General features: G+C 42.7%; 2 protein-coding genes across 2 annotated transcripts; both read left to right on the top strand.

Moving 5' to 3' along the window:
- Positions 1–382: 382 nt before the first annotated feature.
- On the top strand, positions 383–12,796 carry naalad2 (N-acetylated alpha-linked acidic dipeptidase 2). The gene is made up of 20 exons (XM_079733698.1): positions 383–468; positions 1,980–2,091; positions 2,579–2,765; positions 4,215–4,316; positions 5,483–5,608; positions 5,901–5,981; positions 6,107–6,212; positions 6,303–6,396; positions 6,494–6,589; positions 7,694–7,779; positions 8,041–8,160; positions 8,438–8,520; positions 8,651–8,714; positions 8,833–8,900; positions 9,561–9,652; positions 9,850–9,940; positions 10,167–10,431; positions 10,705–10,786; positions 10,989–11,081; positions 11,325–12,796. The coding sequence occupies exons 1-20, from the start codon at positions 387–389 to the stop codon at positions 11,512–11,514; spliced, it is 2,220 nt and encodes a 739-aa protein (XP_079589824.1). The 5' UTR covers positions 383–386; the 3' UTR covers positions 11,515–12,796.
- Positions 12,797–15,338: 2,542 nt separating this feature from the next.
- LOC307072075 (granzyme K-like) lies at positions 15,339–17,615 on the top strand. Its single transcript, XM_079731244.1, has 5 exons — positions 15,339–15,425; positions 15,655–15,808; positions 16,240–16,381; positions 16,481–16,762; positions 16,860–17,615. Exons 1-5 carry the CDS (start codon positions 15,365–15,367, stop codon positions 17,007–17,009), a joined length of 789 nt encoding a protein of 262 aa, XP_079587370.1. The 5' UTR covers positions 15,339–15,364; the 3' UTR covers positions 17,010–17,615.
- Positions 17,616–18,864: the final 1,249 nt, after the last annotated feature.

Genomic DNA, 18,864 nt, shown 5'->3' with positions numbered 1-18,864 from the left:
ATGTGAGCTGTAGCCTACACAACTCAACAAACGTGTGCAAACAAGGCGCGTTCATACGTCGTTAACTCATGAATATTCAAACTGTCCCGGGTTTAATCACAACGAAATTACAGCCGTCCGATCCGAGACACGTAACTGCATCTATTGATCTGTATAAAAGCGTCTCGCTTCACACCTCCTTGTTTCTATCTCTGTTATCAATTATATCTCTCTCTTTCTCAATCACTCGCTGCCTCCCCACCAGCCGAGAGGTCACAGCTACGCCCCCGCTCTGTACCGCCTCACCACACAGCTCTGCCCCTGCGTGTGTGTGTGTGTGTGGGTGTGAGTGTTGCAGTGTGTTAGTCGGACCGTGGTCAGCAAAACCAGACCGGGACGGCTTCAGCATGCGAAAAGAGAGCCCGTTGCTGAGGTGGCTCCGCTGGATTGTTGCTGTAACTGCTGTTTTGCTGGTGGGCTTTGTCATAGGTGAGTTAATGAGTGGTGTAAGAGGAGCTGAGAGTTAAAAGATGCATCCTTAGTTGTAATTTGAAAGCAATCATAGCTAAATACGTTGTTTAAATATTGTATCTTTATTGTTTCTCAAGAGGGGCATTTCATTAATGTTCTGTTTTGGGTAAAATTATTCATTCATTACTCTTACACCATCAAGGGTGGGGAACCCTGATCATTTCTTCAGAACAATCATGTTGACTTTCAATGTTTAGACTACAACTGTGTGTGTGTGTGTGTGTGTGTGTGTGTGTGTGTGTGTGTGTGTGTGTGTGTGTGTGTGTGTGGTGTGTGTGTGCATGTGCGTGTTTGTGTGCAGCTATAATGTCACTGGGCTGCAATATTTCCCTTCTCTGTGCTTGCAGCAGGTCCCACAGGCCACCTATAAAAACATTATCATTCTTAACATAACTCCACAGGCATAAGCTACAAGGAACAAAAATATATTGTGTTCCCCTCCGAAACATAAAACATATGTTGTGGAAATTCTTTATTATAGAGAACAATGCAATGCAGTTAAGCAAGAGAACATGTGTCTCTCCCCAAACTTAAGATTCGTGGGGTGATTATACAGTTGTTTAGGCAAATGTTGGACACAGTTGGCAATCCCTCACTATATGTCCATTTTCTATTATCTTGTCATTGGTCAAGTTAACTAAAGCATGTTTGGATATAAAGAGTTAGCCCTGTGGTTGTCCTTGTGCTTATCTTCTGGGAACACATTGTATAGTTTGCATCTGTCATGGACATTTTTATCAAAACTATAATATACAATTATATGCAAATTATATCAACCTTGTTTGTATAATTACTAGTTAATTTAAAAGGAACTGTATACATTCTGCTTGGACCTAAAGATAGCTTCCTTCCTCTATCTAACTGAGAGGTGTTAAGATAGTTGCCATTTGCTTTGCCACTGTAGCAACAAATTCTGATACTAAGGCGAGGCCAAACAACTGACTGCTTTGTTGTGTAGATTTCTTTAATTGTCTTGCAGCCTTGCTTGCAGACTTGCAGATATACCCACTTCACCCTTAGTGTATTGCAGTTTATCTTAGCCTCTCCCGTCATGGCTGACTTCAGCCATGACCAATCCTAAACTCTCCATGATGATCACTCCCACTCACCTTTGTAACCTTTGTATAATCTACCCACAATGCAAAAGGTTTCCTATAAGAATCTTGTTAAGCCGTTTGCTTACTGAATTTATTCTTGGTAACTTTGCTGCCATATCTTTCCATGATCATGCTCTTAAATTAAATCCAATATTTTGCTGGCCGAAGTGTCCTAAAAATGAGTTATTCTTAATCAGCATCTTTTTGGCTTTTCTTGCACAAGTATGACACAGATACTTTTATTAATGTAAATCAATAATTGTATTAACTACTACATTAATGTTTACACATAACGGTAATATTTCCATCACACATACAGAAATGGTTTTGTTATCCTTTCTAACTAGCTGAATCTGTCTGTGTGTGCTGTAGGCTGGTTCGCAAGGCCCACGTCTTCACACGTGCAAGGAGATGGGACCTCCAGCCACTACCTGAGGAAGTTTCTTGACGAGATGAAAGCAAGCAACATCAGAGAGCACCTTAGGTACTGGCAAAATACTGAAAGGCCTGCCTCAGGTCTTCTGTAAGAACAATGGCTCTTAACGGAAGCACTTCAACTCCAAAAACAGAATTAGTTGTATGATGCACATGGACAAATACAAGAGATAAATTACAATTGTTTTTTACTCTCTATAAAGTTTGACCCGTTGTCAATGGCCATAGTGTTGACCTAGCAAGTATGCAGTATGACTTCCTCCTACTACTTAAACACAAAACTAGCTGGAGTCTTATATTAAATTTGTATATATTTCCCCCATGTGTATTATAAAACTGGCTATAATATTTGTATCCCACAAAGGACAAGCTAGAGAACTGAGAGCAGACTACTTTGGTGGTACATGGTCATATTACAGGAGGGTTTTTAAGTGAACATATCATTCCATAACAACATTAATTAAACGTCAACATTAATCGACCAAAGCAACCAAATCTCTTTTTCCATGAGCTGTTTATGTGTCATTTCTCCCCAGAAAGTTCACCAGACTCCCCCACCTAGCAGGCACCAAGCAGAATTTGGTGTACGCAGAACAAATCCGGGAGGAGTGGCTTAGCTTTGGACTGGACTCAGTTGAACTGGTGCCCTATGACGTCCTGCTGTCGTACCCCAACAAGTCGCAGCCCAACTACATCTCCATTGTGGACCAGCTGGGCAATGAGGTATATGTGCACGGTACTAGGCACAACGATACTTACACATGGGATGCATTGAAATTGTATGTATGCATACGTTTTTCAAAACATTAAAACGCACAATACATAGACAGGAATGCAGGTCAGAATTCACAACACTTGATTAATTGGCAGTCAACAACTCTGAGGCACAGGCAAGATATGCATGCGTATTATTAAGTGTATTCTGTTCATGTATTGTGTTTAGCATCTTCTGATTTGAGAAGGGTGTACTTCGTTTAGAATGGCAGTATTGTGAGCTTCCGTCTATCACTTGCATTAACTGACGCAAAACAGAAGAGAACCCAAAAGCACCACAAGTCAAACGATCAGGTAAGTTCAAAGGGTGAATCACAAAGGTTAATCAATAAACCAGCATATGTTTTTATGCTTTTCTTTTATAACTAATAAGCTGGAATTAATCAGGGCAGGTTAGACAATTGGGAACAGAAATTATGTCTCTGAAATGAGGACAGAGGTGCCTATAACAAAATAAAACAGGATATGACGAAACATTTAAATATACCGCAGAGAGTCCAGAGAGGATGACTCTATCGTAGTTCAATGCTCTAGCCTCAGAAACACACCTATGATCAGAGGAACAATAACGTATGGTCAGCTCCCCTTCAAGCGGTTTGTATCTCTTGTTAACATGTGGTTGACCTTGTCTCACCACGGCCACTCTGTCAAAATTGTTATCTTCTCCACACAGAGAGAAACTGCCACAAATGACTAAGCCAGTGTTAACTATAAACTGTACGAGGATTCATACTACAGTGGTGACTTATGCTATTTCAAGCCCTAGCCGTGGAACAGTCACGTTGAAGTAGAGGATCCAGTCTGTCTGGTAATAAGGTGACACAAGCGTGTGTGCTGCAGTGTGTGATTAGGCTGTTTACACACCGTAGACACCTGTGCACCCCACTTAGTTATTTTCCCAGTGAAAACCACAGGTGAGCTGTTAAAGAGTGCATGGTCAGTTGGCGAGATAAGGCGTCGGATCACAAAGGGTGTGGACGACGGTGGTGTCTGTGCCTCCATGAGACTGAGTTCTAAGGGTGATAATCTAACGGTGGGGGAAGGTGATGAGATATTGGCAATAATCAGCACCTTAATACAATATTCTAGTTAGAGGGAAGCTCTGCCAGCTAACCGGATTGATGCTTAATGTCATTATTAAATAGGCAGTTTTTATTTACTGTTCCAAGATTCTAAGTAAGAACACTCCAGAGTGAGTCACTTCTAATTCCAAGGCAGTCCAGAAAGAGCTTGCATATCAAGACAGATGTTTGAGAGAGCTGTGGGAATTCACACACCTTTATCTGTCTTTCTGCTCAGTTTAAACATAGTCTTTGTGTTGTTCCTTTGGCTCGCCTCAACTCATTCCCTGTCTCCCTGATACTTGAAGACTCATGTGGTTGCTTCCCTCTGTCCCAGGTCTTCAACACCTCCCTGGCAGAGCCCGTCCCTGATGGGTATGAAGGTGTTGCTGACATTATACCTCCGTACAGTGCGTTCTCTCCCAAAGGACAACCTGAGGTGCCCACACGCACGCACGCACGCTCAAACACATACACACTGTGATAACCCGGCACGGTGAGCGAACGACCTCCTCCCCAAACAGGATACAATGTTGCTGGGCAAAAACCAAAAGGAACGTTTTATTCCAAAATCAAACAAAGTCTTGCACTGAAAAAACACAGAACGGAAAACCTGGGAGGAATCGACGGTCGTATCCCGGTCTCTCCTTGCCCGAGCCACCTGTTCCTCAGGTGCTATGCATGTCCTTAATTGGCCCGGGCCGGGTTGCCACACTCCTCCACCCTTTGTTGAAGCCTCGGGTGGCCTTTCGGAGGAGCAGCGGTCCGGCGCGTAGCATGGCTGCTTCTGCTGCCGGCGTGGCTCGTTTCGCGGCGTTGTCTGTCGCGGCCTTGTCCCTCGTCTCCCGCGCCCTCGTCTCCCGCGGCCCCGTCTCCGGCTGCGTCGTCTCCCACGGCCTCGTCTCCCGCGGCCTCGTCTCCGGCTGCGTCATGGTCTGGTTTGGGGTTCGCCAAGGGATAGCGTTGCCTCGTGTCGCGGCTGCTGGTTGGCGTTCACTCAAAAAATCTCTGTAGCTTGGTCGAGTTGCCTGCATTCTCCACCATATGTGATAACCCGGCACGGTGAGCGAACGACCTCCTCCCCAAACAGGACACAACTTTGCTGGGCAAAAACCAAAAGGCACGTTTTATTCCAAACTCAAACGAAGTCTCTCACTGAAAGAACGGAAAACCTGGGAGGAATCGACGGTCGTATCCCAGTCTCTCCTTGCCCGAGCCACATGGCTAAGAGAGCCCTGAATGAGTGGAGAAGCAGGCTATTTAAGCCCTGCTTCTCCACCTGTTCCTCAGGTGCTCTGCATGTCCTTAATTGGCCCGGGCCGGGTTGCCACAACACATGCACACACACATACTCAAATGCGTACACATCCATGCATACACACAAACCTATCAATACACACACACACAGACAAACACATCAATACAAACACATCAATACACACACACAGACCAACACATCAATGCACACACAGACACTACGATGCATTTTTTATCTAGTGTATATAATATAGTCTGTATTTCCACGGGTTGCTGAAAATGTCATGATACTAATACATTCAATGATCTCTCTTCTCTTCTCTGTTTCCCTCTCTCTCTCCCTCCCAGGGGGAGTTGGTGTATGTGAACTATGGCCGCACCGAAGACTTTTTCCAGCTCAAGAGAGAGATGGGAATAAATGTAACTGGGAAGATAGTGATCGTGCGCTATGGGAAGATCTTCAGAGGAAACAAGGTAAAGCAGCTCAGCGACATCTCATGAATACCAAGCCGATTAAATCCAACACACATAACCAAGATACACACATGGATCATCCTCTAAAGATATATCAATAATTGGTTTAATTATGTGTTTATGCAGTGTAACATTTTAAATTGTAAGGTCCATGACATGCTATTTGTTTGTCGTTGCCATTTAAATACTATACTATATCTGTGTGCATGATACATGTGCATAGCTGTGTGTGCTTGGTATACATGAATACCAAACGTGTGTGTGTGTTTGTTTGTGTGGTCCTCTCTGCCAGGTGAAGAACGCCATGCTAGCAGGAGCCAAGGGCATCATCATGTTCTCGGACCCAGCCGACTACTCCGCTGTCGGGGTGCAGGTATATACCCTCTATTCAAATTTACTGTATCGCCTTTGGCTTATTACAAAGCGATGAAAAATACTGAATTTGCCTCAGTTTTGTATATCTACATACTAATAGTGTCTGTGTGTGTGTGCTCGAAGCCCTACCCTGATGGCTGGAACTTACCCGGGGGAGGTGCCCAGAGAGGAAATGTACTGAACCTGAATGGAGCTGGTGACCCCCTCACACCAGGCTACCCCGCTAAAGGTGTGTGTGTGTGTGTGTGTGTGTGTGTGTGTGTGTGTGTGTGTGTGTGTGTGTGTGTGTGTGTGTTCATCACCATGTTCCCTGTTACAGAATACACCTACAGATCCAACCTAGAAGACGGGGTGGGTCTCCCCAAGATTCCTGTGCACCCCATTGGTTACCATGACGCCATGCACCTGCTGAAGTACATACACCGTATATATATATATTCCCCATTCTCTACGTTGAAACTGAAGTCTCCAGTGCTGGCAGCGACACAGTGTGTATTACTGTTACCGTAGGAACATGGGAGGTAGGCTGCCACCAAACAACTGGAAAGGAGCCCTGAACGTTTCCTACAGTATCGGACCGGGCTTCACAGACACCTTTAGAACACAGTAAGCCCTTATCTGCTGCCTGTCTCTTCACTAGTCGGGATGAAATACTTTATGATAAATAATGTTGTTTTTTAGCCCATCATTGCACACAATGTTTGCATTGATGGGCTAATGATGGAATCTCCCTCCATCCCTCTGTCCCGCCGACTCTCTCCTTCCCTCTCTCTCCCTCCCTCCAATCACATTGTTAGTCCAGTTCAGCCTTAATGATCAGCTGGCCAGTAGCCAGTAAGAGCATAGAGGTCCTTGTATGTCCCGTGTGTGTCTAACCATAATATAAACGCATTCTCTAACACAAGCTCTCTCATACTATGTCAGAGAGAGAGTGTGTGTGTGTCTGTGTGTGGGGGGGAGATAAATGCTAAAGAATGAGGGCTCCTTTTGTGTTCCCTGGTGTAGAGTTACTGAAGAGCCAACGCCCTCTCTAATAACAACAAGCGGTATATAGGGCAAGGCCCTGCTGGTGATGAAACAAATCCAACTCACTGTTATTGCTCCACGTCTCTCTGCATGTCTGGTAGATCAGGGGTTCTGAACCACCGGGCCGCAGAGATTTACCATAGGCCACCGGGCCGTAGAGATGAATAAATAAAGCTTAAAAATAAATAAATATATAGATTTTACATGCTTATTGCATACTGCTAACTGATGATGGACAAGCTCACCTTTGTAAGTTTTTATTGGCTTGATGTTTACACAGTATATCATAGTCGTGTTGTTTGACAGTTATTGTTATTATTATTGTTATTTTGATAATATGGTCTTACAGTATCATTAGTTTAGATGAGGCAGGCATATAACAGTTTGCATTAGCGACCCCTACTGGTTAGTCAGGGCGCCATTTTTTTAAATTAATACAATAAGAAAAGGTGCATACTGGGCACCTCAATAATAATAAACAGGTTAAGGAAACCTGTGTTAGAGAACACACTCTCTCCCTCTGTCTCTTTCTCTCTCGCCCAGTGATCTGCCTTTAGAACATTACTTGGGAATGATTATACGGACAAAAATAATTGTACAGTTGTAGTTTACTCAGCTGGAGGCACTCGTTGCAACAATGTATTTATCATATATTCTTAATAAAACCTCTTTTGTCCACAACAGGAAAGTCCGCATGAACATCCACACCAATAACCAGGTGACCAGGATCTACAACGTGATTGGTCGGATCAGAGGAGCTCAGGAACCAGGTACGACGCAAGCCCTCAATCCAGCCTTTTTATGTTGAGAGAAATTAAGAGTTTCTTTTTTTGACTCATTATTATTGTCCTCAACCGTATGTTCTGTGTGTCTGAATGTTCATCATAAAACATAGCACAATGAGGAAGAATCTTCCACTACAGCGAGTCAGGTGTTCAGGGAGTGAGCAGGCATGCATGAGCATCAGTGATGAAGACGTTATTATCTTAATAAGGACTCCTAACCTCACTGTGCCTCTGGGTTGTCCGCAGACCGCTACGTCATCCTGGGGGGGCACCGGGACGCCTGGGTGTTTGGCGGGATTGACCCGATGTCCGGTGCAGCCGTGGTCCATGAAACCGTCCGGAGTGCCGGGAAACTGCTCAGCAATGGTGGGTTTCAGTAGGGCTGTGTCTCTGTGGGTCATAGTGTGTGCAACGTGGCTTTCAGTAGGGCTGTGTCTCTGTGGGTCATAGTGTGTGCAACGTGGCTTTCAGTAGGGCTGTCTCTGTGGGTCATAGTGTGTGCAACAGTGGAAGCACATATTTTGCCTTGTGTGTGATTGGTTAAATTGTATAGAAGTTATTGTGAGTGTGTGTGTGTGTGTGTGTGTGTGTGTGTGTGTGTGTGTGTGTGTGTGTGTGTGTGTGTGTGTGTGTGTGTGTGTAGGTTGGAGGCCTAGGAGAACTATCATATTTGCCAGTTGGGATGCAGAGGAGTTTGGACTGCTGGGATCAACCGAATGGGCCGAGGTAACACAAACAGACACATTCACACACACACACATGCACACACGCACACACACACAAAGGGAATGAGACAGACGAATACACACTCAAAAACGTGCACACACACACACACGTAAATCTTCCCTTTTGACAGGACAATGCCAAGTTGTTACAAGAGAGAGCAGTGGCCTACATCAATGCTGACTCTGCCATAGAAGGTATGTGTGTTTGCGTGCGTGTGTTTGGTTTGTGTTCAGATATATACACACAGATGTCCGAAATAAATGTCACTCAGATATCTAATAATCTCTTTTTGGTGTGTGTTTTTCCTTACAGGTATGTATACACTTAGGGTAGACTGTACTCCATCGCTACACACCCTGGTATATGACCTCACAAAAGAGGTGAACACGCACGCAAACGCACACATACACACACATATACACATATATTATATCCTTATGGCCCATGTCCACATAGCTTCTTTTTATGAGTTCCTTTCTTCAAAGAGGAGAGAGAATATGCGGCAAAAAAGTTCATTAGCCAGGGTCTTTTTTCTTAGTGTTTCAGCTTTTTGAGACTTTTCAGAAAATTACCCAGCACTGTCACTTTTTTCCCAGTAAACCAATCACAGATAATGTCAATTAAGAAATTAGTAGGTTGTTGCATATAAATGATTGACTCTACAGTCAGGCCATTTCACAAATCAAACCTGTAATATTTGGATCTGCATCTGCTGCTTATCAATCACGGATGGATAACAAGTAATCACTACAATGTTGAGCTAGGCACTAAAGAGCTACGCTAACATGGCTAGCTTTCATAGATACATTTTACGAAACTCAGAGAAGCAGCTGTACTGAGCGATCACCCCAGGCAGGGTTTCCCAGTGCCATGCCAGGGGCTATCTGATCAGAAAAACAAGCCATGTTGACATGGGCCCTTTAGGGTCTCTCTCCCTCTATGAGGGGGATTCAGTGCAGTGTGGTCTTTACTTCTGTTGGTTCTGACCTTTTCTATTTCCTCCACGTGTTGCTTGCTCTCCTGCACATGTTCTGCTCTAGATAGCCAGCCCAGAGGAGGGAGAGGAGGGAGTGTCTCTCTATGACAGCTGGCACAAGAGAGACAACTGGACTAGTGACCGCGATGCCCCCAGGTGATCTACTAACTCACACATGTTACTGTTCTTGTGTGTGTGTGTGTGTGTGTGTGTGTGTGTGTGTGTGTGTGTGTGTGCGTGTGTGTTTATATGTGCGTGTTCCTATGTGTATGTGTGTGTGGATTGGTGTGCGTATCAAAGTGTCAGTCTGTCTGTCTCTGTCCATCCATCCTCACCCTGTGTCTTCCCTCCAGGATCAGTAAGCTAGGTTCAGGCAGTGACTTCGAGGCCTACTTCATCCGGTTGGGCATCGCTGCTGGTCGAGCCAGATACACCAAGGATCGGGTGAGAGAAAGGGAGAGAGCTTGGCCCTACAGACTGTATATATTTATTCATGTTGTCTTTGAGTAGTGTTGTGTCTTTTTGTTTGTTCAGCATTACTGGTTGATTAAGATTTGATCTTACATTTTTGCATTCATGTCAACTTTTGCCCAGCATGAAAATATTTCATAATCCAAATGATGGCCTCCATGATAATAACGTGTGTGTGCGTGTGCGTGTGTTCGTCTAGAAGACGGAGCGATACAGCAGTTACCCAGTCTATCACAGTGTGTATGAGACCTTTGAGCTCGTGGAGCGGTTCTACGACCCCACCTTCAGAAGACTCCAGGCGGTGGCACAGGTTCGGGGCGGGCTCATATTCCGGCTGGCGGATTCCCAGCTCCTCCCCCTGGACGCTAACGAATACGCAGGGTCCCTGAGGAGATATGTGCTGAGCATCGCGGGGCGCGCAGAGAAGCACCCCGAGGAGATGAAGACGTACGGAGTCACATTTGGTAGGTCATCAAACGTAACTCCTTATATCTTTGCTTAAGTGTGGGGTTAACAATCCAATAAGTATCCTCCTAACATTAAGTAATCCTAACCTCTGACATAATACGTAATATGATTTCCACATTTGAAGAAATAGGGATGTTTTGAAACCGTACTTTTTTTTTTTTATTCAAAGTTTAGGTATTGTTTGAACAGTGACATGTGTTTGGAGTTGTTTGAATAAGCAGGATCAAACAATGAGATATGTTTCTGTTGCATTGTTGTTTGTCTTGCAGATGCATTGTTTTCTGCGGAGGTGAATTTTACTATTGCGGCAAGAGATTTCCATGTACGACTGCAGAACCTCAACAGAGCAGAGTGAGTATTTCTGTGTGTGTGTGTGTGTGTGTGTGTGTGTGTGTGTGTGTGTGTGTGTATATATGTATATATGTGTGTGTGTGTGTATGTATATATATATATATATATATATAATGCTTGTGTCAGGCAAGTTGTGTGATTTGCTGCTGCATGGACTGGAGATATGGAGATGGTTGAACAAGTGTGTGTATGTGTGTTCCAGCTCACTGCAGGTACGGATGGTGAATGACCAGCTCATGTACCTGGAGAGAGCCTTCATAGACCCCCTGGGCCTCCCTGGCAGACCCTTCTACAGGTCCGTCCCACCCAATATGGTTCCAGTACGCTGAGCCTTTGGTCTGCTCTGAGCTTAGCCAGTGCCAAATACTTCTTCCTCGTCGCAACTGAAAATGTTTTCTATTTAATTTATAATATAAAGAGTTACTGTTTGTTATTTTTATTGGTCGTAATTATGCCATGTTATTTTATTTAAACGAATTGAGAGTTTCGATTAAAAAAGATGTATTGTACGAATGAAATTCCTTTCTCTCTTTTCCAGGCATCTGATCTTTGCTCCCAGCAGCCATAACAAATATGCAGGCGAGTCTTTCCCGGGCATCTATGATGCCTTGTTCGACATTGAGAGTTCAGCCAATCAGCAGCAGGCGTGGCAGGAAGTCAAGCGTCAAATCAGCATTGCGGCCTTCACCGTCCACGCAGCAGCCATGACACTCACACTTCCTGCCTGAGAGAGAGAGAGAGAGAGAGAGAGAGAGAGAGAGAGAGAGAGAGAGAGAGAGAGAGAGAGAGAGAGAGAGAGAGAGAGAGAGACTTTTAACACTTGGTACACATGTCTCCCAGCTCAACACATGTCATTCAGCAACAACCAGAGACATTATGGACAATACGCCTCCTGGAATAGTGCTACGTCCTCCAGCACCATCGAGGACATACCTTGTTATGCCACATCTTTATATTGATTTTGCACAATCGTAGAATAAAACAAGGAAGGTCTGTGAAACATGATAATGGTTTTGTTTAAAACCTCTAGTACAGTTGAACAAATAAAATCCCATTCAGAATTGTATGCAAGAACAATGTTGGTGGATTCATGGGATTTAATTAATTAACCTACAGCAGACGTATCATTCCCATTAACTGTGCTTTGGAGATCTTTAAATAATGAATGATTGTCAACCCCACTAGATGGCTTGTTAATACATCATAAAGCTGATAAAGTGTTAATACTCCTGGGTCCAACTAATATAGGGAAGTCATCTAAGGTAGGGTGTCATTAAATGTAGTACAATTTTACTTCATACAGTTTTTTGCTTACTTTCATGGCTGCTGTGCAGATTTGCTTTATATCTGGCAACCAAGGGTACTCCGAGAAGAATATATGAATCACTAACACCGGCCAGGAACAGATTTCAAAGGAGAACATACTGGCTGTATTATTGTTTTGGGAAAGCCAGGATTTCGATTTAACCTGTTTCCCTAATCTCTCACATATAACATATTAGACAAAATCGGACAAAATTTGAGCAAATACAAAACACCCACTTTTCACCACCTCTGAACTATTACCCTCAGGTGGCAGGTTTCGATACCCAGCCCTCCAAAAATAGGACAAAGCAGTCATTCATTCCACAATCCATCAGCTTTATAAACCAACATCTAGAAAGAAGGTTTTATTCTCCTTCTCAGCGGGTCTGACCAGCTGTCTTACATGACTTTTTTTTTACCCATTGAATTTATTTATTCTGATGGCATGTGAAATACTGGCCACTATGCACTTGCGACCTGTAGCCAGGGGATTCTGTTTTGATGTCATGTCTGTCTAAAGTCTAATGTCCTTATATGTGTCCTTGTATTATGTGGGAAAAAAGATTTTGGGGTCTTGTTAAACCACGATATATGTATCGTGGTTTAACGGTCATGTGTCTCTGTCTCATTCACTGAGAAAAAAAAATCTCCAAGGGGACAATAAATTATCTATCTATCTATCTATCTATCTACTATGGTAAGTTTATGATTTAGTAGCGTACATTTTTACTTAATGTACCTTTAAACCAGAAGGCGGTCAAAATAAATGCATATCTCATATCAATCTACCTAGCTTTAAGTTCACCCTATGAACTTAAAGCTAGGGTTGGCAATTTATTGTAGTAGCACTTTTGTCATATTTGTTGAAATGATCTTTCCATCAATACAGAAAACAATAATTCAAAGGCTCTGACAAAATAAAATGAGAAAACATCTGGTATTTGAGGCTGTTGCAGGTCCGTGTTAAGCCCGTCCAATCATTTCATTAAGCCCGGATGAAGTAATTGGACAGCTGACCTGTTAGTCTACCTACCTACATTGCTACCTGCGCACACGCTGCATATGCATTGCACACGCCAAGAGCCTTCTGCAAGGCAAGGCAGTAGAGTTGTAGCGGTATGGAATGGTACAACGTTAGAAAAATGTGTTTAGAACATCGGAATTAAATTAACATGTGCACGTAAGCATATTAGTGGATTATCCCTACTAAATTTGAAGATTTAGGGATCGTAAACAGATAACAGATGAGGCCAACCTTATGATATTGTGTTTTGGATGTTTGACAATGTAAAGCACTCACCCTTCAAACGTAAATAAAAATTTTGTTTGAAGGGTGCTATATAAATAAACCTGCCTGGCTACAGCTTTGCCTTGTCTTATATCATTGCACATCTTTGTTTGCTCTTCGTATCCAATTGTGACTTGCGTGCCATAGTCCAGGAAATGCTTTTTAGAAAAGAAAAAAACATGCTGCTGGTGTGATGATAACAGATGTGTTGCTAAATGATGCATACATCACCTCCCAACACCACGACCAGACTACCACTGCATATAACGGTGCATGTGGTTGGTTGAGGACATGCAACAGCTTCCTTCTCTCTGTTAGATTCACAGATGAGTAGATAAGACAAGATTAACATCAGGCGTTCTCGGTTGCTTCTCACTGTCAACATTTCCTGGAAATGCTTCATCAGTTTTCGTAATTCTTACAATTCTTAATTTGATGTTCATATTGATTTTGTTGCTATGTTTATACTCCCAGCTCAAAGATTATTAAAACAAATTATCTTTGCAAATACACCAATGCATTACAGAAGAGAAGAAGGAACATAACAATTAGTGACTAAGATCATGAACAAATACTCATTTTAAATCATAAAGAATTATGTATTGGATAGTTAATGTCTGGATATTCTATATGTTTCTAGAATAAAACCACAAAAACATCTGTAAGAAGATATTCCGAGGTGTGTTGTTTATGCTCTTATATAAAAGCTCAGTACTGCCTAATCAATAATGCACCGGAGGTTATTGATGACCCCCCCGTTGAGCTCTCCGGTGAGGTGTAAAGGTGGCGGTAGTTTAGTAGTTTCCCCCACAAATTCAAATTAATTTGATTATTTTCACAACAACTGTCAGTCCAGTAAATAACTGATAACTTGAATTGCAAAATGAACACCTTACGTTACGAGTCACAACAAGAAAACTATCTGAGTGTTCTTTTATTTGCTGCCCTGACCCTTAGTCACTTTGTAACCCTAACCACCTAACACTGATAATGGAGTTAGAGCATCTTGCTCAAGGATGCTTGCAGATAGGGGTTCAAACCCAGAACCTCTCTGTTGGGAGCGAAACAACCCCGGTTATGAAATAAGAATGGTCCTGGGCAAACTTATATTGTTTTTGTTGTGCTGTGTTTAACCACAGGTGCTTGTGGCAAGGCTGAGATGATTGGATGGAAGAAGGTGAAGGCTCATTACCTGCCCTACATGGCTCTCCTGATAAATAGCACAGGAGAGCCCATCTGCAGAGGAACCCTCTTCTCTTCCAGATTGGTGCTGACCGCGGCCCACTGTCATAAGGAGGAATTTCATCTCATCGTTCATCCAATAATACACTTTTGCAATGTCAATCAATGCTATTTATCATTATCTGCATCCCGTACAATAAATAGCCTTTCAACCCCACAACCTTGTTGTAGCAGGTTTGAGGAATGAGAGCAGGCGGGGTTGTCGTTCTCTCCGCAGGAGATCGGTTTATTTGCTTTGTAAACGGAACAGAAATATCAAAATGTAACAAAAGGGTCCATTTAGCCGTCTCGCGGTGGATCTCTGTCAGTGTCACGCTCGCTCCGGACCTCCCTGGTCCCTTCGCTCCTGGGTCCCCGCTTCACTATAACAGAAAGCAGGCACAAAAGTACAGCCTCCCTGATTGACCTGAGTGCAGACACCTGCTCACCACCAGGTTCAATCCCCCCCCCCCGGCCAATCCCGTGCGCTCCCAACCTGTCCATACTCCCCCTGCAGGCCAGACGTCGCACGTCCCCCCACACTTGTGTTTTGAGGAGCCCAGTAAAAGTCACCGAGTTTAGCATCGACATTGTTAGTGTGTTTCTTTGTAAAATGATACTTGCAGGTGCATGCATTTTTCCATCCAAGTGTGAGTATGTTTATCTCTTTGTGGTTGACCCACATCCTTCGAACAGGCCATATAAGCAACTCATGCTGCATCTTGTGTATCAGTACCTCCATCTTTTGGCATTAGAAACAAGCTATGGCGTCTTCATTGCTGGCTCTTGTTAATACCTTGTGTTTGGTCCTCCATGTGCAGTCATGTAAGTAGAACACAAAATATTCAGTGTTACATTTATTTTGGATTGATTTACTATTTATTCATTGAGTTGGAGCATCTTGCTCAAGGATGGACACAAGCAGGGGTTTGAACCAAAAACCGTTCAGCCGGGGGCGAAGCATCCCTATTAAGATACGAATAATCCTGGACAAACTAGCATTGTTTTTGTACGGATAACAGATATCTTTCAGCTGTGCTGTGTTTAACCACAGGTGCTTGTGGAGAGGCAGAGATCATCGGAGGGAAGAAGGTGAAGGCTCATTCTCTGCCCTACATGGCTCTCCTGATAAATAGCACAGGAAAGCCCATCTGCGGAGGAGCCCTCCTCTCCTCCAGATGGGTGCTGACCGCGGCCCACTGTTCTAGGTAGGAATTTCATCACATCGTTCATCCAACAATACACTTCTGCTCATAATCTCATGAACAGTTTTTGTTGTTGGATTTAGCTGTAGGTAAGAAGCTTTAGGCAAGGGGCTGTAGCCACGATTTAAGACCTATCATTTGGGAGTCATTTGTAAGAGATGAAATAACGATCCTTCTGCTGTTAATGAGTGAATCACTGGGAAGATGTTTTCTGGTTGACTGGGGGCCTTCCTCTGTATGAGACTATTTAGATAATAGACACTCCCAGCCAAATCCGTCCTTCTCTTCCCTCTTCTGCTATTTTCTGCTCTCCTTACAAGTCTTAAATCTTATTTACACTACCTTAAGCATTTATGTTGTTGAGCTTTGTTGTGTACTATTACATGCTGTTGTTTGGTATTCATTAGTAAACCCTATTTTGGATTTTTCAACAGAATATCTACTGTGCGTCTTGGGGTGGACACCATTAAAAACAGCAAGACGGATGAATCTGTTCAGGTCCGGAATGTCGCAGAGTATCACCCCCATCATGCCTTTAACAAGACCACGCATATCCATGATCTCCAGCTGCTTAAGGTGAGCTAATTACTGTGTGATTAATACTCATATCACATCCAACATAAGTGTTGTTGCACTATTGATGATAAAAGTTACTTTGTACTTTCTTTGATGCAGCTCGACCAAGAGGTGAATTTGAACAATTGCGTAAAGTTTTTGGAATTGGCCAATGATATTCCAGACCCCCAGGAAGGTACCAAATGCATGGTGGCTGGTTGGGGAGCCGTCAATGCTTCAAACTTAATAATGGGAGATGATCTGATGTCGGCCACCGTCACTGTTATCAAAAGAAAAACGTGCAACTCGCCCACATATTACAATTCTGACCCTGTCATCACTGCCAACATGGTATGTGCCGGAACTGTAGGAGAGAACGAGAAAGATCAGGATACTTGTAGGGTAATTGATCTATCATTTCTATCAATATCTTGTTTCGGATTTGGTAGGCTAAAAGAGGATTTGAAAAGCATTCCTGATTTCATATTTTTCTCTACAGGGAGACTCTGGAGGACCTCTGATGTGCAACGGTGTGCAAGTAGGAATAACTTCCTTTGGCAGGCGCTGCGCTCTACGGACCAAACCTGGAGTGTATACCTTGCTTTCCAAAGAACACACTGACTGGATAAATGGGATAATGCAGATATAAGACTTCCTCTGCAACATCTGCAACTCAAGGATGTCAAAATTATGTTCATATAAATTGATTGAAAATTCGAAAAATATACATATGAGATAATGATGATTCTTAAATAAAATATGTTCCACAGTCAACCCTATTTTGTGTCAAGGCACCACCGGGCTGGTGAAATTCAATGTCCTTATGGTATCTGTGAGATTTATATTTTAATGTACTTTTATTAAGTATTAAGTAAAATCAATCAGGTAGTAAAAGTTATGCTATAGCAATATCTATGTATGTAAGTCATGTAAGTCATAATATTTTTATAATATTTTCCATTTTTACTTGCTGTAAGGTTAACATAGATAGATAAGGAGTTCTAAACTCATAGAATAACCAGGCCTTAGAAGGCCCATTTACTCTTGCAATGTAGTACTCTTGCAACTCAGCTGTGTCTGAGGCATCGGCATGGACAGGGGAGAAGAACAGCAGGAGGAGACAGGTCGAAGGAGGAGTAACCAACAGTATATTGTGTTTGTGATCATGTGTGGAGCTCAGACTTTACATGGAGTTTGGTCTCTGTTCTGCATAACATATTGATGTATTGTGTAAGCTTTGCAACGGCATAGAATAAATTATCTTACATTTAGTTGACAGTGTGCACTATCTGAATTAAGCATTTAGCGGCATTCTCGGGAATCAGAGCATGGCAATTTCAATAATTAACCTATGATGTAAATTATTTAAGTCAAGCTTATATCAGTACCTCATTGGAAAACACATTTGTAGTGCTAACACCAGTCCTGAATAGCTTCTACACATAAAGTGGTCGACACAACAACAAATTAAGTTTTATGTGTTACAACATAAGTCAGACACTACAAACATGGCCTCCTGCCATTTCCGCCCAAGCCAAGAAAGACTGAAGGTTTACCTGGATAATTTAAAACCTGTAGGCGTGGCTTATTAACCATTCCGCCCATTTCCAATATAAAATGAATTCTTACCTGTGTTTGAGAGATGCTTCACGAACCACATCCAGAGTGGTTCCACTTTTCCAACTACTACCTACTATTTTTCCTTCTTTATCTTTGTTCTCATAAAAAATGATTGAATGGCAGTAGTTGTAGTCTGGTGTGGCCACACCCTCACTCTTTACAAGATATGATGGCCAATCAAATGTGTTTCATTGTTAATATGAAGATTCAATGATGGATCTACATTTTGTCAACTGTGATTGTATGAAAACGAAATAAGTATTAAGATATTCCTTTAAATATTCCAACCATATTTTGTATTTGTTAGGAAGCCATGGACCAACTGTGCACTACCTTACTGCTGCTAGGTATGTTTCCTGTGCGGGACATTAAACATGCATTAGCTTTGTTTTATATCAATAAAAAATATATGTTTTTCTCTTATAATAACCTATGCTCTCTAATAATAATTATAATAATGTTCTCTAACAATAATTATGTTCTCCCTTCGCAGCAGGCCTCTTTTGCCTGCACTATGGAATGCAGATATCTGTCCCAGAGGGATCTGGAGTCCAAACACGCACAAAGGGATGGGTCATGGAGGTGTGCTAGTGGTTGACTGGGTGCAATTGTATTGAAGAAGACCAAATGGGATCTATCCAAGATGATGAGATCACAGCGACAAACAACAAGAGCAAATACAACGTTTATGTGGATGTGGAGACACGTTGCGTACCTAAGCTTTAACGACCTAAGGCCCAGCGGCATCAGGGAGTACACTTGTTGTGTATCCGCTGGTCACGCTGATAGTATTTCATGTCATCTGAAAATGCTACATGGTAATTTAAGGATGTCCACATGAAGGCCTAATATTCCTAATTAGGAGTAATCTATATTATAAGACA

The sequence above is a fragment of the Pollachius pollachius genome (genome assembly GCF_949987615.1).
Source record: "Pollachius pollachius genome assembly, chromosome: 3".
In the NCBI taxonomy this organism is placed as follows: domain Eukaryota; kingdom Metazoa; phylum Chordata; class Actinopteri; order Gadiformes; family Gadidae; genus Pollachius; species Pollachius pollachius.
The sequence above is the reverse complement of the archived record's forward strand: the minus strand, read 5'-3'. Positions and strand labels throughout refer to the sequence as shown.

Excerpts from the sequence above, each read along its gene's own strand:
- naalad2 (XM_079733698.1), top strand. The coding sequence starts at position 387 with ATGCGAAAAGAGAGCCCGTTGCTGAGGTGGCTCCGCTGGATTGTTGCT. Across the intron at positions 6,213-6,302 it reads ACCAGGCTACCCCGCTAAAG|AATACACCTACAGATCCAAC; the intron begins GTGTGTGTGTGT and ends TCCCTGTTACAG. Across the intron at positions 6,397-6,493 it reads GACGCCATGCACCTGCTGAA|GAACATGGGAGGTAGGCTGC; the intron begins GTACATACACCG and ends CTGTTACCGTAG.
- LOC307072075 (XM_079731244.1), top strand. The coding sequence starts at position 15,365 with ATGGCGTCTTCATTGCTGGCTCTTGTTAATACCTTGTGTTTGGTCCTC. Across the intron at positions 16,382-16,480 it reads ATGATCTCCAGCTGCTTAAG|CTCGACCAAGAGGTGAATTT; the intron begins GTGAGCTAATTA and ends TCTTTGATGCAG. Across the intron at positions 16,763-16,859 it reads AAGATCAGGATACTTGTAGG|GGAGACTCTGGAGGACCTCT; the intron begins GTAATTGATCTA and ends TTTTCTCTACAG.